Consider the following 23,230-nt stretch of genomic DNA (forward strand, 5'->3'; position numbering starts at 1 on the left):
TGTCAATCTAAGAAGTATTCCATAACAATTATAATTTGTTGAAGTTATATCTCTCACTTTAATGTCTTGAATGAAAACATTTGTGATATTTGTTATACCATCATATCCATTATTTTCAAAAAATTTTGGTGATACTTGAATACAAAAACCCACAGTAGTTGCTGAAAGCATCAAAAATTGAATATTTGTAAATATGCTATTATGACAACTTGTATTAATAATTGGTGTTTGAGATTTTATATCTAAATAATAAACATCATGAATATTTATTGTGCTATTTGAATTATTAGATTGTAAAGAAATGAAAGAATGATCAAGAATCGCATGAATAAATTTTGATTTACTAATTTCACTATAAAATAATGATTTTGCATGAATGATTGGAGAAAAAAAGTAAGATAAATGAATATTTGTTGCAATGAATTGATTTCTATTTAATGTGTTAGACATGTGAATAAAAGGGGATTTTTCATAATTCTTCAATAATACAAGATTTAGAAGAGTTACATTTAAACCAAACATATTTGACTTTTCGACTTTTCAATAAGATTTAAAAAGTATAAAATCAAACGGTTTATTTGAATTTCAAAAGAAAAAGAAGTTATGTTCAGAAAAATTTAACGATACACAAAGTAAAATTTTTGTGAAATTATTTTATTTTTTATAAAAAACATCATAAAAACAAATGTATATACAAATGCGTGTTACATGTGTACACACTCGCAAATACAAAATGAGAAATACAAACAATTTTAATCAAAACATTATAAATTGGTAATTTTAAAATATGAACCAAAATTTCTGGGAATTGAGTGCCAAACTTTTTATAAGTTGGATAAAAACTCAACGCAATTCATTTGCCATATACTAATTTCATTTAAACACATTTTCGAACCCAAAACACAGAATTACGAAAAATTTTAATCAAAAAATTATAACATTTATTTATATCTTCGAACTTTCATATAATGCAGACCAACATTGAATGAAGTCAGATTTTTTTCCCAATTGTTCTCTTCCTTATTTTCTTTTAAACAAATCATTGAAAATATTTCCAAGAAAGATCAAAATTAAGTAATCCATATGAAATAATTCAAAACAATTGAATCAAAAAACTTTAAGAAATATCACCACAATAAAATTAATTTTAATCAAACTTTATGAAAACAAAATATAAAATTAATTTGTATTTTGTGTTATAGCATTAATTATTCGTTCAAGTTCATTTGGCTGCAGATTACTTTGTAAATAACTCATAACATTTTGTGAATATGACAAAAATTGTTTCAACAAAATAACAAATGAATTATAATTATTTGCATCAATTTTATGTTTTTCACATTGTAACCCATTAAACAAAAGAAGTTTTGATATTGACAACGCAGAAACACAAATAATTTTTAATGATTTTGGTGTATTTGATTGGAAATAATTTAAAATACTTAAAATTGGTTTTGATAAATTTTTACCGAAATTATTTGGAAATTGCTGAATAGAAAATACAATTAAATCTTCATCATTAAATAAATTTAATGTTGATAAAGTTATAACAATTAATGAAATTCCTTCGACAATATTTTGATTTTTTGTTAATGTTAACCATTCTTTAAAATATGGAACAAAATTTATGATAAAATTCGAAAAAATTATATCAAATTTTCCTAAGAATTTATTGATTAAATATAAAATATTTTGTTGAATTAATTCATCTTTTGTGATTGGAATTATATTTTGTAAAAATTCTTTAATTTGATTTAAATAATTTTCATTTATTATTAAACTATTCGAAAAATAATCAGCAATTGTCGAAATAGAAAACAAAACAAAATTTTCTGAATTATTTTTTAAGCAATTAAAATAGAATTCTATTAATTGTTGATTAATACTTAAATTTAATTTCCAAATCGACGAAATAAAATCAGAAAAATCTTCAAAACAATTATTAATTATGAAATTCTTTTCTTTGAAAACATTTTGTATGAAAAAAGTAATTTTATCAATGAAATATTTATTATTATTTAAGTTAAAAGTGAATTTTATTAAACATTGAAACAAATTATAAATTATTTCATTATCATTATCAATATAATCAAACATTGACATAATATAATCAAAAAATAATAAACAATTTTCTTCATTTTGATATTTAATAATTCTTTTTGTATAATTCAACATTTCTAAAACTATACTTTTTCGATCTCTTTTTAATTGATCGAGTAAAACATTTGAAATTAAATTCGCTGTATTTGAATCCTTAAAAATTTTTGTATAAATTGATAAAATATTTAATGAATTCGATATATATAAAGTTATATCTGAATTCAATAACAAACAAATTTTATCATAAAACAAATTCATTAAATCTTTTGATTTACTCCTAAAAATTATTAAATAATTATAAAAGAAATCAAAAACGTTTAAAATTATATTTTGATCATTCGAATTCAAACATTTTATAATTGGATTAATAAAAATCGAATGATCAAATTCAAAATAATTATTCGACACTAAAGATATCAACAAAATACAACAATTAATAATATAATCTTCATTACAATAATTGCTATAATTAGTTAATGTCTCAAAACAAATTGTTCGAAGATAATTTTGATCTTTTTCAGATATTAATGGATCGAATTGTAATGCTATAATAATTAATGGCATAAAATACTCATAGTTTTCTTCATTTAATTTAGTCAAATTCGATGTTATTTTATTAAATATCCCCGGAACTAAACAATCCAAAAATTTCGATGTGTTAATAAATGCTTCATAAGCATTAAGATAAAACGAATAATTTATATTTACATTACTTAAGAACAAAGAAATTTGTTCAATAAATGAAGATGCATATAATGAATAATCATTTAAAGTATTTGGTATATGTTTAATTACATAACATGCAGTTTCATTTAATAAAATGTTTGGCGAACAAATTGAATTTGATAAAACTTTAATAAAAAAATCAAAATCATTAATCACAAAATCAGTCAAATATAAAAGAATTTCACTATAAAATAATAATGTTATAATATAACAAAAAATATTATCTTGTTCGAGAAGTTGTATTATTTTGTTTTTAATTATTAAATAATAACTGTTGTTTTCGTTGATTATCATTAATAATGTGTCAAATTCATCTAAAAATGTTTCGGGTATTTCATGTGTTTCTTCAATATTTTGTTGTAGTATATTAATATATATTGTTAAAATTATATTAAATGTTTCTTCTGTTTGTCCGATTTCGAAAAAGTTAATTAAACAATTAAATAAAATAGCGCGAATTTGTGAATTATAAATATTTCGTTTTGATATCTGTTGAAGTAAATTATTGTATATGAATTGAAGTTCTTCGTTGTTGAAATAATTTTTTTTGATGAAAGTTGATATGCTGTCCCAAATAAATATAAACATTTGGATATTGAAATCTCGATTTGTAAATTGTGCAATTTGTTGAAATGCAAATTGAAAGTCATTTGTTGTGATGTCCATTAATTTTAAGAGTTCTATTGATCCACGAATTAAAAAATCGTTTTCACTTTTTAATGAATCGGAAATTAAAAAATTTAAAGCTTCGGAATTAAACCCAAACTGTTCAAGCAATGAATAAAGTGGAATTATTAGTTGATAAATATTAAAATAATTTGTTTTATTTTGAAGATTTGTGAGAATATATTCAGAAATATATTGTATAAAATAATTACAATTCCTTACGACAAATATTATTGAATCAAAGCATTGAAGAGGAACATTTTGATTTTGAATTAATCCTAAAAGATTTATGAAAATTGTATGTTTAAATTCATCTGAATAATTTCCAAAAAATTTACTCAACATTATTTTAATAAATATACAACATTGGGTCTTTATATTAATGTTTTGAGTAAAGTTATAAAAATCAAATAATGTTTGAATAAATTGTGGTGTATTTAATAAATTATTAATTTCATGCATTGCCCTTGTAAAGTTAGGATTTTCTGGATTTAAACAAGCTAGAAAGATTTCTTCAAGGGACTTAGCATCCATTTAAATCCCATAAGCCCCAGCACTTTCCGAAAAGTGCCATATCATAGCACGTTTAAATTAAGACTATAATTGGTCGGACGATCATAAATTGGCAAATTAGAAATCATAATGTCAATTCTCGTACGTGATGGAACTCTTTCGCGCACAATAAATTCTGCTGGTTCAAAATTAGTCGCAGTTGATTTTAGTAATCCAAATTGCCCACCATGTCGTGCAATTCATCCTTATTGGGAATCATTAGTCCTAATTTATAAAAATGTTGTATTTTGCACTGTCCAATGCGACGATTGCCCAACTGAAGCCCGTCAATATCAAATCCATGCAACTCCAACTTTTGTATTCATCAAAAATGGTAATGAAGTTGCCCGAATTGTTGGCGCTGATAAAAATCAAATAAAGCAAACTATTGAAAAGCACATGTCATCGTGCGTTGGTACAGCTCATACTTTAGGGCCTGTTGCTCCACAACAAGATTTCTGGGAAACACTTCGTCAAAAACGCGAGCAACAGCTCAAAGCGCAACAGCAAGGCTCACAACCCACCGAGGCTCCCAAACCAAAACCAGCTGCTCCAAAACCCCAACCATCAGAAATTCCTAAACCTGCACCTGTTGCACCAGCCCCTGCAAAGCCTTCTTTCACTACTGTTCCCGAGGGTATTAAATCCACTCTTCTTGATATGGGATTCACAGATAATCAAATTCTCAAAGCCTACAAAGGTACAAATGGTGGCGACGTTGACGCCATTCTTGATTACATTGAACAACATCAAAACGAACCGGAAGAAGAAGAAATTCCACAACCTCAATCACAGCCATCCACAGAGACCGAACCATCGCAGCCAGAGCCATCTCCAGAGCAACCACAGCAATCCGGAAAGTCTGCCCAAGTTGCAAATGATCTCATGAAACCGTTAACTCCCGAAGGCGAAGCCGTCAAAAACACTCTTGTTGAGATGGGCTATGACGACGAGCTTGCCCACATGGCCATAAATTCTGTTGGCCCTGATAGCATCGATCGCTGCATTGAAATCATCGGCAAAATCGAACGTGGCGAACCAATTCCAATGCCGAAGCACCAAAAGACGCAGGAGGAAATCGACGCCAAGATCCGTGAGTACCAAGAGCGAATCAAAGAGAAGCGCGCGGCCAAAGAAGCTGAGCAAAGTCCGAAAGCGCGCGCGCAAAGCGAACTCGAGCGCCGCAAACAAGTTCTTGAGCAGCTCGAGCTGAAGAAGAAGATCGAAGAGCAAAAGCGCGAGCAAGCGCTCCGCGACATGCAGAGGGAGAAGATCCGCGACAAGATGGAGCGCGAGAAAGTCAAAGCGCGAATCCAAGCGCAGCGCGAAGAACAAAAGCGCCGACAAAACGGAGGCGCAGCAGCACCGCAGCCGCAGCCACAACAAAATGTACAGCAACATCAGCAACAGCAAAGTAACGCACCGAAAGTGCACACGGAGTGCACGCTGAGACTGGTGCTGCCAGACGGAACTGCAAAGGTGCAAAAGTTCGCACCAAACCAAACGTTGGAAGACGTGTACAACTTCTTGAGACAAAACGTGTCCGGAGTGAGAGTGGTGAGGAACGTGTCGTTTGAGATCGCTTTTCCGCATAGAGTGTTAACTAGAAACAATTTCGCAGAGACATTAAGCGATTTGAAGTTGGTGCCAAGAGCGCAACTGATGGTAAAGTATTAAATAAAAGAAAAATGTTTCAGTGTTTGGTAAAATAATTGAACGAATAATTAACAATTTGCTAATTCTTGTGCGCTGCGTTTGGTTATACTTTAAAAAACAAAATTTTGTTTTCAATGAACTGATTTTTTCATTAAAATTATAAGATCCATCTATTTCTTTAGAACTTCCAACAATTAATATAACTTATTCAACTTATACATTTTCACAATCAAACACTTTTGCACCATCAAATTCATTTTCACCAACAAATGTATTCGCACAAAGTAATTCTTTAACAAATTCAAATACATTTACTAAATCATATACTTGTTCTGAATTCATAATATCAAATATAACATTCACACATTCTTTTGTTATTTCTTATATTTTATAATTTACAAAATCATTTTCGGTATATAATTCTTATTTAACAAATTCTTTTATTATTTCACAAATTGATTTCAAACTTCAATTGTATTTTATGATTATACAATTATTATATATTCAAAATATTTTATATATTATTCAGATTTATATATTTTAGCTCAAATTGAAGATATTATTAATGATAATCAAACGAATATTTATATTATTATTATTGTTATTATTATAATGATAATTATATTAATTAAAGTTATTAAGAAAAAGAAACAATCCACTATTGAAGAATCAAATAGTTTTAATCAAGAAGAAACAGAAATCAATGAAATACCGACAGTCTTTTCACAAAATGATCATATTGAAGTTGATCCATTTGCAAAAGATTTTAATGAAAACAACAATATCAATATTTAAATAAGAAAAACATTTATCAAAATCATCTAAAATATATATCATATTTGATATATATCAAATAAACTCACTAAAAATTTAGTACTTTTAAATTTTTAATTTTCACAATTAAATGAGTAACTTGCATATTTTAAATTAATATTATTTATAACAAAAATTGACTTTTTTATAATATTCACTCATAAAGAGAATAAATCAAATGATTATAAATAGGTTTTTAAATATTTTATATTAGATATAAATTTAAATTGTTTTTTACAAAAAAAAATTATTACTCTAAAATTTATAAAAAATTATTTCATATATTTAGAGTTGCAATAATAATTTTGCTTAGCTTGTATTAGCATTGAAGAATCAATAAAAAATATATTTTAGCTGTGTATCATTATTATTAATAATTTCAATTTCATTACCAAATTTTTCATATTTGGATTTTGAAATTGATCTTGATAAGAGCTTCAGTAAATCATAATTTTACAATATAAAGTCTCGCTGAAAAGCATTTTCCAGATTTTTTTGCGATCAAATTAAACGTTTTTTGTTTGTTTGGCCAAAAATGGTGAAAGCTGTTTTATTAAAACAAAGACCATTATGGCTAAGATGGGAAATAATAATATTTCTTGTTATTTTCCCATTGACGCTTCGTCCATGCATTCAACATATTCAAGATTCTTGGATTGATGAAGAACCAGATTATCCTTCAAATTCCTCATTTGCATTTATTTTTGATCACATTGACGTACCAAAATTAGAACCATATACTCTAAATGTTATGATTCCAATTATCCTTGCATTTGTCGAAATTTTATTATTACTTCTTCCTTATTGGAGTGTTAATATTCGATGCAAATTCCATTACATGAAGGCGTCCGAAAAGAATGCAACACATGTTGCATTTTATCCCAAACAATATCATGGAACTCCAGGAATTGTCAAGCTTAATCGTGAGAAAGGAAAACCACCATATACAATTTTCCAACAAAAGAAGCGTGAGCTCATTGATGGCCAATGGTGTTCACTTAAGTATCCAGTTAATTTAACAGTTTCCGAATATGTTTCTAACAAAGGTTTAACTGATCGAGAAGCAGCCACACGTCTTCTACATTACGGCCAGAACTCATATTCTGTTCCTATACCCAAATTCATTGAATTATATTTTGATCAAATTCGTTCACCTTTATTTGTTTTCCAAGTTTTTTCAATATTATGTTATTTATTAGATGAGTATTGGACGTATCCCTTATTTTCTCTTGTTATGCTTTTATTCATGGAAGGTACAACAGTTCGTACACGACAATCAAATCTATTAGAACTTAGAGGAGTTGAAACTCCTCCAGTTACAGTATATGTTAAACGTAGTGGGGAATGGAAAAAGATTACAAGCGATTTATTAGTTCCTGGCGATTTAGTATTACTTGATCAAGAAGTATTATGTCCATGTGATTTTGTCATTATAAATGGACGCGCAGTAGTTAACGAAGCAATGTTAACAGGCGAATCGACACCACAAGTTAAAGATCCTATTAATTCATTATCACCTAATTTACAATTAGATCTTGCTAAGAATCGACGTAATATATTATTTGGTGGCACAACAATTGAACAAATCATTCCAACAGAAGAAAAGAATTTACCATCTAAAGGAGTCATTTGTACAGTGTTATCCACCGGATTAGGAAGTTCACAAGGTCGATTAATCCGTACTATTATGTTTGCATCAGATAAGATGACAGTCGAAAGCAAAGATTCATTTTATTTATTATTATTCTTAAGTATATTTGGTATTATAGCTGCTACATATGTAGTAATTGAAGGTAAGAAAGCAGGAACAATTAATAACTTTCGATTAATTGTTGAAACATTATTAATTTTAACAGCGACAATTCCACCTGATTTACCAGTACAACTTAACTTTAATGTTAATGCATCATTATTAGGACTTTCTAAACTTAAAGTTTATTGTACTGAACCATATCGTATACCATTTGCAGGAATGATATCTGTATGTTGTTTTGATAAAACAGGTACATTAACAGCAGAAGAATATCGAATGATAGGTGTTGATGATATGAATAATGCACCTCCAAGTAAAAAGAATGCGGAAATTACTGGAAATTATTTCAATGATTCTGATAATATACCAATTGAAGCTTTATGGGTAATTGGTGGTTGCCATTCATTAATTCGAGGAAAATATGGTCAACTTGTAGGTGATTCACTTGAAGCCACAGCATTTTCATCAATGAAATTCAAGTTATCTACAAGTGGTATAGCAGAACATAAAAGATGTAATATTGAAAACATTAAATCATATCATTTCTCATCTGAGTTAAGAAGGATGACAACAATTTGTACTGTTGATAAGACATCGACACTTTATGCATTAATGAAAGGTGCACCAGATACTGTAAAAGAATTATTAGAAGATGTACCTAAGAATTATGATCAAGTTTGTCGTGATTATACTCGACAAGGTTGTAGAGTATTAACACTTGCATATCGTAAGTTAGGTCAAACGAAAGAAACATTTGATTCACAAACGCCACGAGATGTTATTGAGCAAAGAATGACATTTTCAGGTTTTATCATATTTTCTGCAGCATTAAAACGTGGAAGTGAAGATACAATTGCCGAATTATTATCAAAGAAACATCGTGTCATCATTATAACTGGTGATGATCCATTAACAGCATGTCATGTTGCTAAAACACTTCATATGATAGTAGATCCAATCGCAATTCATGACTTAACTACAACAGATGAGAATGGTAATGAAATTAAGGATGACAATGGAATGGAATTATGTTATACAGGCCGAGCTATTGATAAATTAAATGACAACGAATTCGAAGAAGTAGTAAAGAAATGTAATATCTTTGCACGTATGCAACCACAAATGAAAGAGAAAATAATAATCAAGTTAAATCAATTAGGAGAAAAGACTATAATGTGTGGCGATGGTACTAATGATGTTGGCGCACTTAAACAAGCGCATGTTGGCGTAGGTTTAATTGAACAATCTGCAGAAGCTAATAACAATGGACAAAGTCTACAAGAAATGGAAGAATATAAGCCGAAACTTGGAGCTGCTTCTATAGCATCGCCATTTGTATCTAAGCGTTCTACAGTTAGTGGATGTATCGATATAATTCGTTATGGAAGATCAACACTTTCAAGTACATTAGACCTATTTAAACAACTTTCATTAAATTGTTTAATAGGCGCTTATACACTCAGCGTATTATTCATCGAAAATGTTCGTTTTGGTGAAAGGCAAATGATGGTTTCATCATCCATTATAATGATTGCTTCGATGTCAATTTCATGGGCTGTACCAAAACGTCAATTATCTGTTGAAAGACCTTTTCCAGGTCAATTTAATTTATATTTAATATGTTCTGTACTTTTACAATTTGGTTTTCATTTCTTATTTTTATATTTAACTCATCAACTTGTATATGCAGCTGGTTATAAAGTTGATAAGTTTAATTATCTCGCACATTTCTCACCTTCGTTATTAAACACAGCTATGTTCATAATGAAGGCGGAAATGGAAATTGTGACAATCTTGATCAATTATAGAGGTAGTCCTTTCATGCAATCATTCACTGAAAACAAAATGTTATTAATTGGTACAATTTTATCAGCGGTTATGATCGGTGCACTTTTGATAGGTTTACACCCGTCGATCACTAAGTTCTTACAATTAGTACCATATCCTTCAACGTCATTCCAAATTAAGTTCGCATCTTATTGTATATTGGATGCATTACTTTCCTTCTTGTCAGAAGCTTTGTGCCTTTGGATTTTCTCGAGAAGAAATAGAAAGGCTTCCGAAGGTTTGGTGAAAGATGAAGTTGTCGAAGCTTTGAGTGATTACGTTTCAAATGATGACGATATTTTACCAGAAGAATATCACGAATTCGGTCTCATGGAAATGTTAAAGGAAAATATGCAAATGCAAAAGACAATTGCTGATAAAAACAGAGAAAATACTCAAAGAGAATTAAGAAAGGCTGAATTGACAAGAAAAGCAGCTGAAGAAGCTATGGGAGATGGAAAACAAAAACATAAGAAAACAAATTAAAAATTAAATAAAACTCTTTTTGTTGCAATAATTTTTAATTTATATTAATTTTGATATCGTTAAAAAAATTTTGTTACATTTTATACAGAACCAAATGCTTACTACCATAAACACAGGAGAAAAAAAGTTGAATGATCTATCAACCTGCTTGAAATCTCTAATTGAGCTTGAGAAAATTGTATTCTGTTTAACTGAAGAAAAGTTCCAAGTGTCTGTTAAAAAAGTATTGGGATTCTTTGATTCAATTTTTCCAAATACATTTAATATTATTATAAGTAAATTAGTTTGTAATACATTTTCATCACAAAAACATGAATGTGATATTTACTTAAATTTTTTAAAAACACTTCAAACGAAAGAAGAAGAAATTAATCAAAATATCGCTAACCTAATATCAATTTTTATCCATATGGATAAATACAATGAACACACAAGAATCAGATTATTTAATCAAGAAAATGAACGAACAAAAATTAATTGATATAAGTATTACAATAAATTATTAATTCAAAAATATTTTGCTCATTATAAAACAAAAAAAGTTTTAATTTGTTTTAAAAACACACGAAAGAAATTGAAGAATTACCAAAGAATGATTGGACACTTCATAAGAAGGAAATAATCCAATGATTATGATAAACTTTCAGCAAATAACTTTGAACTTCATAAGAAATTAATTAAAGAAAAAAATAATCCAAATGAAATTGCAAAAATAATTCGAAATGATGAAATCGAAAAACTTCGAGAAATATCATCACAAAATGATTTTAATTTTAATAAATATATTGAACCATCACTTTATGAAAGATATTCATTCATTAACCTAGAAAATGTTACATTAATGGATTATACAGTATTTTTTTGATCAATTAAATGTTTTAAATATTTACTTATTATGAATGGTGCAAATGTAATAAATGCAGGTAAATATGCAATTGCAGGTGGAAACTTAGAGATAATTCATTTATGTGAACAAAATCATTCATCATTTGAAGGCCAATATAAAGCAGCAATTAAATTTCATCAAAATGATATCTTTAAATATATTTATGAGAATAAATTAGAAAAAATACAATCAATACCGAAAATTTCTGAAAATTAAACTAATGATTTGATCAGTTTTTGTATCACAAAAGATAATTATGAAATCTTAGCATTTTTGGCCGAAATAGGAATTAATGTTAATGCTGATAATATAAATGAATCAGCAATAAATGGAAATTTATATCTAGTGAAATACTTCCTTCAAAATAATCAAATTCCAATAGATATTTTGCCAATTGCTTCAGAATCAGGAAATATTGAACTCGTGAAATATATTTTAGATAAAGAAGTAATTGATGTTAATGCAAAATATATTCATTTGAATAATTTGGAAAATGTTTTAATATTTTGAAACAGCAATTCAAATTGCACAACAAAAAGGTTACACAGGAATTGTAAATTTACTTCGTGCAAAAATTACAAACGAAAATTCTAATTGTCATCAATAACATCAACAAGCAACAGCAAATCAAACTTCCATATCCTTTAAGTATACAAGAAATTCTACTTGTTCTTGATGGTCACCTTAGCAGAATTTGCCCTGAAGCAATGAAACTTTTCCGATTATATAATATTTGTGTTCTCATTATGCCTAGTCACACTAGCCATTCTGAAAAATCGAACGCCATTGTTCTTTCTCTGGTTTCAACTTTAAGATCTCTACTAAATTTTATTCTCAAATTATTGGCAAAAAGTGATATTTCTAAATAACGATTTTTTACTTACCAAATAAAATTTGAAGTTATTTACAATACAATCAATTGTCTGGCTCGATTTCAGCCGAAGCCATTGTCATTGCTTCTTCTTCCATTGCCTGTAAGTTACCAATAATTTCTTGAATTTGTTGTATAGGTAAGAATTGGTACTGAGGCTTCTTGAACACTTCAATGTCTTTAATTAATTTATAAGTTTTCGCGCATTTGACAACATTAATTAATCCATCAATTGTATTTGGCAATGTTGCATCGTATCTGCCCAAGAAGTTTAACAGAACCCCTAAATGTGGTAGCGAGGGAACTTTTTTCTTTAAAGCGATTTGATGTTGCTCTTGTATTAATTTGGTACTTGAATCACCGAAAATTGAATTCATTTCATCGATAAACTTATGGTCACTTACAGCTAATGCATCTTTGTGTGTCTTTAGTCGAGATATTTGTTCGCTATTTAATGCAAATGAAATTGATGATGTATCATAGAAGTTGTACATCTTGTAAAGATGTCGCATGACTTGTGTAAAGTATGAAATAAGCTTAACGCGGGCTTCAAATGTTTTCCCTAATAGGATATTACTTTTAACCCAATTTGTTACTTGGTTAGAATGCTTATTTAATGCTACTACATTTGGTGATCTATGCATTAAGCGTGCGTTTTCCCAAGAAGCATTTAAAAGTTCTGTACGTTGTATTGCATAAAATTTGGAACAACTCCATATTGTTAATTGTTTCGCAAATTCATCTGGTGGAAGGTCAAATACACTAAAGCTGCCTTTCCAAAGTTGTATTGTTTTCCCAATATTAACTGGTGGGAATTGGGAATAGTCACTTTTCTTTTCGGTACTTTTTGTAGCCTTATCAAAAAGTTGTAAACAATGGCGCTGGAAATTTGGTCGTAAATATTTGTCAATAAATGTTTTGACAGCATCAATGACAGTTTGTTCAATTTCATCGCCGTTAACGTTTAACCACTCCCCAAAAAGTTCAAATGTTTTGTCGATTTCATATTTGTCGTCGTTTTTGATTACCATCATGAAGCGCTCTCGAATCTTTGAAAATAGTACTTGAGATGTGGCATATGTTTTGTATGTAAGACAAAAAGCTGTTGCGACATCAGTAAGTTTGATATCGGTTTTGGATGTGAGAAGTAAAATAAGTTGATTAAGTGATGCACGTTGGAGCTCATGTGTTGTGGGATCAACAAGAATCTGTGTAGGATCTTCAAGTTTTTCGCTTTCTAATGGTTTAGAATTATCTGTCATAACTGGAAGACCACCAATAGTTCGAGAAATTTCCTCATCAAGGAAGGAAAGACGTTCTTTCTCCTCGTAACGTTGTGATGGTTTAGTTAGATCCCAAAATCGTTCAGCTCGATATATTCCATGTTGAATTAATATATTAAGTTGCGAATGTGAAACTTGTGCAGGAATTTCAAACTTTCCATCCCATTCCGAGTGAAGAGATGTTTGAGATTCAAGAAGACCAAGGGTTCGAAGATGTTGTGAAATTAATGAAATTAAGATGTCTGGTGATATATAACGGTGATCAGGAAGATACATTTTACCAAATGCCACAGCACGAGCAATTGGAATTGCGCGTTCTCTCATTTTTTTATATTCTGGAGAATCAATAAGAGCTCTTTGTCTCCAACGAGATCTGTCAATATCCACCTTACTAGAGAATCGTTTGTGACGAGCATCGAATTCTTGTGAGATTGGAAGCGGCTCTTTTTCAAATTTTCCAAGAGACATTTAGAATGGGGTGCCCCAAATAATGGGAACGTTGAAGCCAAAACTAATATCGTTGCAAAACTCTTCAAAAATATAAGAAAAAAGCATTAAAGATATAGCTTGTATGAAAAATAAAATAACAAGTAATTACATAAAAAATTTTGAAGATTCAATAAATATTTTAATTAGAAAAGGAATAAAATGCTTACACAGCGACTCAATTCCATCAACTATTGCTTCTGCTATTCGGAGTTCTTAGAAAACGTTGCGTGAACTAATTATCCATTTCACTTGGCTCTGATCCATCAGATTGTGAAGAAATCATTGCAATATTATCCATCATCTCAGCGTAAGTTTTGTTTGCATCAGAAAGTTTCATCAAAATGTCAGCATATTTCTTCCTTTTGGCAACGATCTCTTTTTCGATTTCTTCTTCAACTTTTTTGGATTCCAAAATTCGCGACTCAATATCAGAATACTCTTTTTCGTACGTTGATATACGCGTAAATAAGTTTCGAACTTTTGATAATTCCGACATCTTTTGATTATATTCATCGTTTAATGTTTTGATTTTATGTTCATAATCATCCATTTGTTTCTCAGCATTCGAAAGTTTACTTTCAAGTTGTTGATTTTCTTCTTTTAATTTGTTATTTCTTGTGAGATCTTCATGGTGTTGCTTGTTAATAAGTTCGTGCTCATCATTAAGGGCTTTGAGTTTAAGTTTTTTGTTAGAAAGGATTTCTTTTGATTGTTTTATTTCATTTTTAATTTGATTTAATTTCGAATTTTTAGATGAAATATTTATCTCTATAACTTGCAAATCATCATTTGCTTTTTTAATTTTAATAATTAATTCTGTTATATTAGTTTCGTGTTCTGATTGTTTTTTTCTTATTTCAGTAAGTTCAGATTCTGCTGTTTTAATCTCATTGTTTTTGGCTTGTAATGCATTGCTCACTTCTTTGAGTTCCTGGTTAGTTTTTGATATTTCATTTAAAAGATTATTTTTTGTTGTTTCAGCTTTTTTAATTTCATCTGAAATAATTTCAGTTTTTTCACATAACTCATTATAATCCTGTTCACGTAAAGTGATTTTTGTAACAAATTTGTTCAATAATTTTTCTTTTTGTTGAATAGATTTGATTAACAAATCATAATGATTTTTCTTTTCCGAAATTTCATCATCTATCTCATCCTTTTCTTTTTTAACGCGAAGCAATTCTTGGCATAATTGATGATATTCTCTCATCACTTCGATTTTTGTTGGTTTCATCTCGATGGTGATTTTTTTTAAACGTAAACAAAAAAACTTTCAAATAATTATTGGCGCCGTTATAGCTATAACCTGACTTTTTTCTCCAAAACAATCATCGTTTTCAGAAATTGTTGGTTTTGATTCAAAAGCCCATAGTTTCTTGTGAAAAAGTGGTTGTTCGTTTTTGAAAGTCAATTTTTTGTAATCTTTCGAAAATTTAAATAATATTTAAAGATGTCCCAAGAACCAACATATAAGCTTCTAATTGTCGGTGAATCCGGCGTGGGAAAGACATGCATGCTTCTTCAGTTTGCCGATAATTCATTTGAAGAAAATTTTTTATCAACAATAGGTGTTGATTTTAAAGTTAAAGAAATTTCCGTTGATGGCAAAAAAGTCAAGTTACAAATTTGGGATAGCGCTGGCCAAGAATCATTTAAGAATATTACAACATCATATTACAGAAATTCATCTGGTTTAATTATTGTTTATGATATTACAGACCATGAGTCATTCAAGAAAATATCAGATTGGGTAGAAGAAGTTCGTCAGTTTGTTCCGAACGCCCCTTTAATTCTTGTTGGGAATAAATGTGATATGGAAGAAAAACGACAAGTTTTTCCAGACGAAGGCAGAGAACTTGCCAAAAACCTCAAGATGGAATTTATTGAGACGTCAGCCAAAACGGCCTATAATATTGAAGAAGCCTTCAAAGTGATTGCCAAGCAATTAATCGCTGAATCAGCAAGTCAAACACAACCAAGCAACACCAGGCACATTGATTTAAAAGCCACAAGCAAAAAGAAAAACAAGTGTTGAATGATAATTAATTATCGAAATCATAAAAATTTTCTCTTTTAAATTCTTTATTCAACGGTTAAAAGTGTCGTCTGTAAAAGTGTCATCGGTTTTAGGGACAATTGGCTGCGATTTGACATTGAATTCATTCAATAAGTGAAAAGTGCCACTTATGTCTAAACTCCCAACTGAACCAGCTGCCGACTCCAAGAACTCCGTTTTCGTCAATACTGGTGCTCCTGTTATTGCTGGTATTCCAATTCTTCCAATCCGTGATACTTCAAAAAGACAAACTACACCTGCTTTCGATATTGTAGATGAGGCTCTTTATCATTTCCGTACAAACATTTTCATGCGTGATTTCAAGATTAAGAATGACGCAGATCGTCTTCTTATTTACATTACTTTCTTCGCTATGAAATGCCTTAAATTCTTCGCAAAGAACCCAAAGGATAAGGCTAAGTGTCAAAAGGAAATTCAATCTTGGAGCATGAACGCTTTCCCAATTCCTGGTGAAGGTGGTTTCATCTTAGCATCTCTCGTTACAGCTCCAAAGAGCAATGCCGAAAAAGCAGACCTTCTTGCTTTCTTCAAGGTTGTTCGTAACGAGACTGCAAACCGTCTCCTTGATATTGTTTTCAAGGATGGAACAGCCGATAAATGGTGGATCTGCTTCGCTCCACGTAAGTTCATGGATAAAGAAATGGCTAACTAAACAATCGAATTAACTCTGATAATTCGTTTTTTAATTTTAAATTTCGTGATAACTTTAATGATTAATCATTAATATTTTTCAAAATCAAAATCATTTTTATTTTCTTTGTTTTTTATGGTAACTTTCATTTGTATTATCTCTTTAATATATATTTTTTATAATTTTTTATCATTATATTATTTATGAGCTAAAATACATTAAATTTTTTCCACAATAGAACAACAGTATGTGAAAATAAATTCTGAAAATAAGCTCAAAGCCATAAACACATCTTTGTTATATGAATGTAGAATACACAAACGGAATAGCACTCTTTCTAATTCAATTTTCCCATAAATTATCTTGTGTATCTATATACTTTTCCTTATCTAAGGTATTTTTTTAAATTAAAATATATTTTAATATTAATTTACATCTAAAAGTTATATTAAACATTAAAATTACACAGATAATTTATCTGTGCTTACTTTACTACGAATTTCATAACAATAATTATAGAAAAAAATCATAAAACGATATTTATATTTTATTAAATAACAACAAACGCATTAATCTGAATCCGACGAGAATGCTCTAGCGCTTCTCAGTTTCTTATGTTCTATCTGATTTTTTGCCTTTTCTTCCTGGTGCAAATGGTTAATATGTGCATTCCATTCCTTATTTTTCCTATTTCTTTCTTCGATAATATCTTTTTTCTTTACCAAGTAATCCTTAACCAATTTCTTCCATTTATTTGTCTCCTTAAGTATTGCCTCTTCTTGGCTAAACAAGTTCGCCATTTCTTTCAGCAAAGGACTATCATCAGAAGGCTCAAACCCATCGCCCAACTCTATTCCGACATATTTCAATTCCATTACTAACTTCTCATTCACGCTTAACTGTCCATAAGAACAAAAATCTGTTTCCGCAGGTTGCGTTATTTTAGTTTCCGCATATTGTATTTCTTTTATCAATGAACTTGTGTTCGGTGTTTGCTCTTCAAGATGAACAATTTCGCTGTTTTCTTCTTCTTCTTCATCGGCGTCATTATCAGTGCTCCTTAAAAGTGGTACTACTGCTGATATTAGACGACTATGAAGATATGTGGAAACTTCCGATTTACAGGAAGTAGAACTTGGCGGAGATGGAACAATCAGTTTTTCTTTGGATGGATCACTTGTGTAACCTGGATGCCGTGTAATTGTATAGGAATAATGCTGGCCAAGTGGTTCCGTTAGCCATTGTTTGTCTGATATGGATTTGGATTCTTCTAAATAATGTTCAATTGGACCAAGTTTATCAATGGGATGAAGAAACATGTCAACATTACACCAGATGGTGTCACGAGACATGGATTTGTTCTGTTGATTGGTACTACGTCGAGTGGAATTGGGTTTGTATTTGGTTAACTCAGAATGATTTTTCATAATGGAACTGGTAGAGCGTGTAAGTGGAGTGGCGGGTCGAGATATAGATGTATATCGAGGATCTGGTGATTGACGGGTATGATATGAGATGGGATCAATTCGAAAACTTTCTTGACTTTCACTTTCTTCAAGTGACGTTGAAATTGATTCAAAACCTAGACGAATTTGTTCACGAATACTGTCGTTTTCTTTGTCCATTAAAATACTTAAAGTAATCAGATCTGATCGAAGTTGATAGATTTGATTAAGAGTCCACATTTCAACATTTTTACCATGAACAGAATCAGGTGGCGTTGATGAATACCCAGCAGCATATGAAAGAAATGGGATATTCATTGAATTTATAACTTGAGAAATTGGATCTTCGAATTGATATGAATGTCGTGGGTCAACTTGCGGATCTACATCTGAAAAATCATTAACGGATGGACCATAATCAAGATTTTTGGCTCCATTTTTCATTTTCTGGTTCGGTCCGTTGACCAATATTTTGCTATGTAAAGCGGTCACATAACCTTTTGATGTTGGGATGTATTGAGCTGTTTTTGAGGAAATATGTTTATCTAATATTGTTAACCAAATGACTTTAGTCAGTAAATACATAGTTTCACTTTTGGTTTAAGTTGACGAAATTATGATAAAATACATATATTCATATTATTATTAAATATTCATGTACATTGAGTGTAACATCTTACAAATTTGCTCCTGAGTAGTAATTTTAACAGCAAGCAGTTTATAAATTTTTTTCATTATTATGAAATAAGATACCATGTTAAGAAAATAATCATTGACAATTTGCTTACTCAGCAATGCAGTTATAAATCCAGAAATTTTTTAAGGTGACGAAAACTTTAAAATGTTTTTGATCAAAATTATTTTTTTCTATTATTTCAATAAAACCAAATTCCTTGAAAGTAGAGTTTACAAATAATAATTACTCTTCCTTCTTCTTGGTTTGTCCGAGAAGAACCTTGTGAATATGTGGAATAACACCTGCAGATGCAATTGTAATATTAGAAAGAAGTTGATTCAATTCTTCATCATTACGAATAGCAAGCATTATGTGACGTGGTGAAATTCTTGTCTTCTTGTTATCACGAGCTGCATTTCCGGCAAGTTCAAGAACTTCGACTGTAAGATATTCAAGAACTGCTGCCATGAATACTGGAGCACCTGCACCAACACGGTCACCATAACGACCTTCACGAAGGAAACGATGAAGACGACCTACTGGGAATTGAAGTCCTGCACGACTTGATCTTGTCTTTGGATGAGCACGTTCTCCATCAACTGCTGTTTTTGTAGCTGTTTTCTTAACACCTTTCTTAGCTGGCATGAAAAAAATTGTTTTTTGTCCTCATTCAAAAAAATCCCCGCAATTCACTCTTATAAATTGTGCTGGCCCAAAACGACACATATATATTGCGGGATTCCTAGAAAATTAATCGCTAAAAAAACATGGGTGCAAAACGGTACTTATAATTATGTAGAATTAATTCAAAAAAGTCCATTCAAAAACATTGGAACTAAATTGTCATGATTTATGATTTGAATTTTTTAATTAAAATAATTCGGGTTCAAAATGACATTTTAAATATTTCCTTCTTTTGGAGGGTTTTTTCTTAATTACCATTTTTAGAAATGTCAACCAAGAAACCAGCATCAAAGACTCCAACCGAAAAGAAGCCAGCAGTTGAAGGAGAAGCCCCAGCTGAAACCGAAAAGGAGAAGAAGCAACGCCATAAGAAGAGGAATGAATCATTCTCATCTTACATTTTCAAAGTACTCAAACAAGTTCATCCAGATATTGGTATTTCCAACAAAGCTATGTTAGTTATGAACAACTTTGTAACAGATATATTCGAACGTATTGCACGTGAAGGTGCACGCCTTGTTGATATGAATGATCGTAATACACTTGGATCTCGTGAAATACAAACAGCAGTTCGACTTGTTCTTCCAGGAGATCTTGCCAAACATGCAGTTTCAGAAGGTGGTAAAGCAGTTGCCAAGTTCAATGCTGAATAAATTTTTTAGCGATTTTAATTAAACATATAATTCTTTTTCATTTATTATCTTTTTGTATTTTTATTAGCAAGCGTTAACTTTTAATTTTCACAAATGCTCTTTAAACGTTTATAATGAATTGATCTGAAAATATAAGCTGAACTCAAACTTCTAAAGTCACATTATAGAGAAAAAAAAATCAATTTTTCAGGGGTCTTTTTACTTGACGTTAGTGCTCCCCAATTTCACTTTACCACATTGGTGGTTGCCAGTATGGTGGCTGCTGCATTCCATAGCCTGGCTGCATGTAATAATTCGGCTGATATCCACCGAAAGGTGGTGGAGGAGGTGGTTGATCGAAAACGCGCTTGCCGAATTTTATGTGTCTCATTTCTTTCCTGCAACAGTGTCCTCTCATTCTTCGTGGTGGTGGTGGAGGAGGCATTCCATGATGTCTCCTCATGTGCCATGGTGGTGGTGGCGGCATTCCATGATGTCTCCTCATATGCCATGGTGGTGGTGGTGGCATTCCATGCTTGCGCATGAACCATGGTGGAGGTGGTGGCATCATACCAAATCTCCTAAAGAACCGCTTCTTCATCCACCAAGAATGAGGTGGTGGCATTCGACATTTCATGAAGCAGGGATGATCTTTCATGCAGCACTTACGCATCATTTCCATACGTTTGCAGCAGCGACGGCCCATCATCATCTTGTTACGGAGGTGTTTGCGACATGGCTTCTTGTGTTCACTTTCACTGGACTCTTCAGATGAGGATTCGGATTCACGGAAATGCTTCCTCCTGAATGGACAGGGCCTTTCATTATCACTTGATGATGAAGATTCTCTTTCGAAACGCCTGCGATGGCAGCGTCCTCTCTTGAATGGACATGGTCTTTCTTCTTCTAATTCTTCTTCTTCTTCTTCATCTTCACTGGATTCTTCCTTTTGCTTCTTGACTGGCAACTGTTTTGACTTGCGGCTTGATCTCTTTTGGATGATCTGATCGATGTAACTTCTCATGTTTTGAAGGATATCAAGGATTTCATCATCGTCTTCTGAGCTTTCGACTGTCTCTTCATTCTCTTTCTCAGTCTTCTTTTCAGCTTCTTCTTCGACTTTTTGTTCCTTAATTGGCTTCTCTTCAAATTGTTTTTCCATCGAAAATACAAGTGAAGTGAACAAACATTTCGTTGTAAATTGAAAATTTGTGTTATTTGAGCGATTTATTACACAGAAACAGTTTATAAACTATTTAATTTATGAAATTTTGATTCAAAAAGTAAAATTACGATATTTGAACATTCAGAATTTTCAATACTCATAGATGTCAGAAGCTTCACAAAAAACGACACATTACAATTACTCAATTCAATTATCGATGATTTCTCTGTGAGAGTAATTCATCGAATATTCGATCTGCCTTCCTTAAATCGACATAGATTAACGTGATGTGATACAAACTATTAAATATTTTAGAATGAATAAGAAAATGTGGCTTATTATTTCATCATGATCTAATTCTAATAAATGAAGAATTCAAATGTGACCAAGAATTGATTGTTTTCGAAGTATATCTTCTGTCTCTTCTATTTAAAAAACACCGATAACAAAAATCACAGAAAATTATAACTCATATTGATAATTACTTTCGAGAAGCTGCACTTAGCAATTGCTTTTCTCCATACCACAAATCATTACAATTATTTTTGACCTTTGTATAATTTTGAAAAGTTTGAATTTCGAAAATCCGTTTATCTCACAAAATATATATTTTATTCATATATAACAAAGAAAGAACTTATGGTGACAAAGCTTCATCTATAGTTTCAGACGAGCTACTCTCGAATAAACTTTCATCAAGTTTTGATGCTTGAATTGTTTCCTTTACAGGTTGTAAAACATAGAAATGTATGAAAACCGTCAACATGATTGACAACCCGACCAAATTCACGAACTTCACGACAATCTGCAAAATGTGGTAAAGGAAGGAAAGAAATACTGACAATATAATTATGATTAATACCGGTATGAGTAGAATAAGATATTTGGATATTTTCTTTTGATAATTTGTATTGATTACATTTCTGTTGAGATTCCTTTTGATTTGGATATACCTGATTAAACAAGATATAACAGATACTAGAACAACAGCTGCATAATAGTTGGATTGAACACAATAATTGTGATCTGGATCATATGATTTGAAAAATACCATATCTGAGTAATCATATGAAATGTAAAGGTTGACAATACCTAGAATGAAAGGAAGTAATACCCAAAGAAATGAGCGAAGAATTAATGTTCGATTGTTATGATGCCTCTCTCGGATAATAATATTAGTTGCCATCGTGATAATGCCAAGGATTATCTCAAAAAATAAAGGAATGATTATACAATTACCAAAATAATTTGGAAATGAACATGCAAAAGATTTGGATTTGTTTGTAGAAAATTGCTGTGGAAGCCAACGAAAGTTTGAAAGTCCGGAAATAAGTGTATAAAGTAATGAAACTATGATAAGAGCTGTTCTGGTAATCCAAAATTTGTTGAATTCGAGATTTCGATACTTTAAAACGAACACAAGAAATAAGATATCAACAACAACAAATACGAACATGATAACGCCTGTTATAACGTCATTGATGGTGTCAGCTGTTGTCATCCCCTATAAAACAACCGTTAAGTAAAAACTTTTTGAATACTTTTCAAAATATTACATGTTTTTCAATGGAAAAAAGATTTACAAAAGCTCTTCAAAATACATTTCCATCAATGGCTTGCTGACACTTATATAGATCATATTGACATGATATTAAAATAACTACAAATTTTTTATAATCAAATATAAACTTATTTATAAATTTAATATTTTTGATTCAAAATGTAAAGGCATTTTATTATCATTGATTATAAAACTAAGCCTAAATAAGTCATAAAGAAAAGTTCTAAGTCATAATAAGTAAAATACACTCT

At 30.5% G+C, this 23,230-nt stretch overlaps 10 protein-coding genes across 10 annotated transcripts; 5 read left to right on the forward strand and 5 right to left on the reverse strand.

Annotated features, from left to right (window-relative positions):
- Positions 1-4,134: 4,134 nt before the first annotated feature.
- GO595_007865 (Thioredoxin family protein) lies at positions 4,135-5,721 on the forward strand (the record flags this gene model as incomplete). Its single annotated transcript, XM_067921375.1, has 1 exon — positions 4,135-5,721. The coding sequence occupies one exon, from the start codon at positions 4,135-4,137 to the stop codon at positions 5,719-5,721; it is 1,587 nt and encodes a 528-aa protein (XP_067771699.1).
- Positions 5,722-7,048: 1,327 nt separating this feature from the next.
- GO595_007866 (manganese-transporting ATPase 13A1) lies at positions 7,049-10,579 on the forward strand (the record flags this gene model as incomplete). The annotated part of the gene is made up of 1 exon (XM_067921376.1): positions 7,049-10,579. One exon carries the CDS (start codon positions 7,049-7,051, stop codon positions 10,577-10,579), a length of 3,531 nt encoding a protein of 1,176 aa, XP_067771700.1.
- A 1,801-nt stretch (positions 10,580-12,380) lies between these two features.
- GO595_007867 (RasGEF domain containing protein) lies at positions 12,381-14,087 on the reverse strand (the record flags this gene model as incomplete). The annotated part of the gene is made up of 1 exon (XM_067921377.1): positions 12,381-14,087. One exon carries the CDS (start codon positions 14,085-14,087, stop codon positions 12,381-12,383), a length of 1,707 nt encoding a protein of 568 aa, XP_067771701.1.
- A 253-nt stretch (positions 14,088-14,340) lies between these two features.
- GO595_007868 (uncharacterized protein) lies at positions 14,341-14,658 on the reverse strand (the record flags this gene model as incomplete). The annotated part of the gene is made up of 1 exon (XM_067921378.1): positions 14,341-14,658. One exon carries the CDS (start codon positions 14,656-14,658, stop codon positions 14,341-14,343), a length of 318 nt encoding a protein of 105 aa, XP_067771702.1.
- A 900-nt stretch (positions 14,659-15,558) lies between these two features.
- GO595_007869 (ras-related protein Rab-13) lies at positions 15,559-16,143 on the forward strand (the record flags this gene model as incomplete). The annotated part of the gene is made up of 1 exon (XM_067921380.1): positions 15,559-16,143. The coding sequence occupies one exon, from the start codon at positions 15,559-15,561 to the stop codon at positions 16,141-16,143; it is 585 nt and encodes a 194-aa protein (XP_067771703.1).
- A 151-nt stretch (positions 16,144-16,294) lies between these two features.
- On the forward strand, positions 16,295-16,837 carry GO595_007870 (actin-related protein 2/3 complex subunit 3-like; the record flags this gene model as incomplete). The annotated part of the gene is made up of 1 exon (XM_067921381.1): positions 16,295-16,837. One exon carries the CDS (start codon positions 16,295-16,297, stop codon positions 16,835-16,837), a length of 543 nt encoding a protein of 180 aa, XP_067771704.1.
- Positions 16,838-17,385: 548 nt separating this feature from the next.
- GO595_007871 (uncharacterized protein) lies at positions 17,386-18,846 on the reverse strand (the record flags this gene model as incomplete). The annotated part of the gene is made up of 1 exon (XM_067921382.1): positions 17,386-18,846. One exon carries the CDS (start codon positions 18,844-18,846, stop codon positions 17,386-17,388), a length of 1,461 nt encoding a protein of 486 aa, XP_067771705.1.
- Positions 18,847-19,180: 334 nt separating this feature from the next.
- Positions 19,181-19,582, reverse strand: GO595_007872 (Histone H2A; the record flags this gene model as incomplete). The annotated part of the gene is made up of 1 exon (XM_067921383.1): positions 19,181-19,582. The coding sequence occupies one exon, from the start codon at positions 19,580-19,582 to the stop codon at positions 19,181-19,183; it is 402 nt and encodes a 133-aa protein (XP_067771706.1).
- Positions 19,583-19,887: 305 nt separating this feature from the next.
- Positions 19,888-20,274, forward strand: GO595_007873 (Histone H2B; the record flags this gene model as incomplete). Its single annotated transcript, XM_067921384.1, has 1 exon — positions 19,888-20,274. One exon carries the CDS (start codon positions 19,888-19,890, stop codon positions 20,272-20,274), a length of 387 nt encoding a protein of 128 aa, XP_067771707.1.
- A 229-nt stretch (positions 20,275-20,503) lies between these two features.
- GO595_007874 (uncharacterized protein) lies at positions 20,504-21,415 on the reverse strand (the record flags this gene model as incomplete). The annotated part of the gene is made up of 1 exon (XM_067921385.1): positions 20,504-21,415. One exon carries the CDS (start codon positions 21,413-21,415, stop codon positions 20,504-20,506), a length of 912 nt encoding a protein of 303 aa, XP_067771708.1.
- Positions 21,416-23,230: the final 1,815 nt, after the last annotated feature.

Source organism: Histomonas meleagridis (genome assembly GCF_020186115.1).
Source record: "Histomonas meleagridis strain 2922-C6/04-10x chromosome Unknown contig_6, whole genome shotgun sequence".
NCBI lineage: Eukaryota > Parabasalia > Tritrichomonadida > Dientamoebidae > Histomonas > Histomonas meleagridis.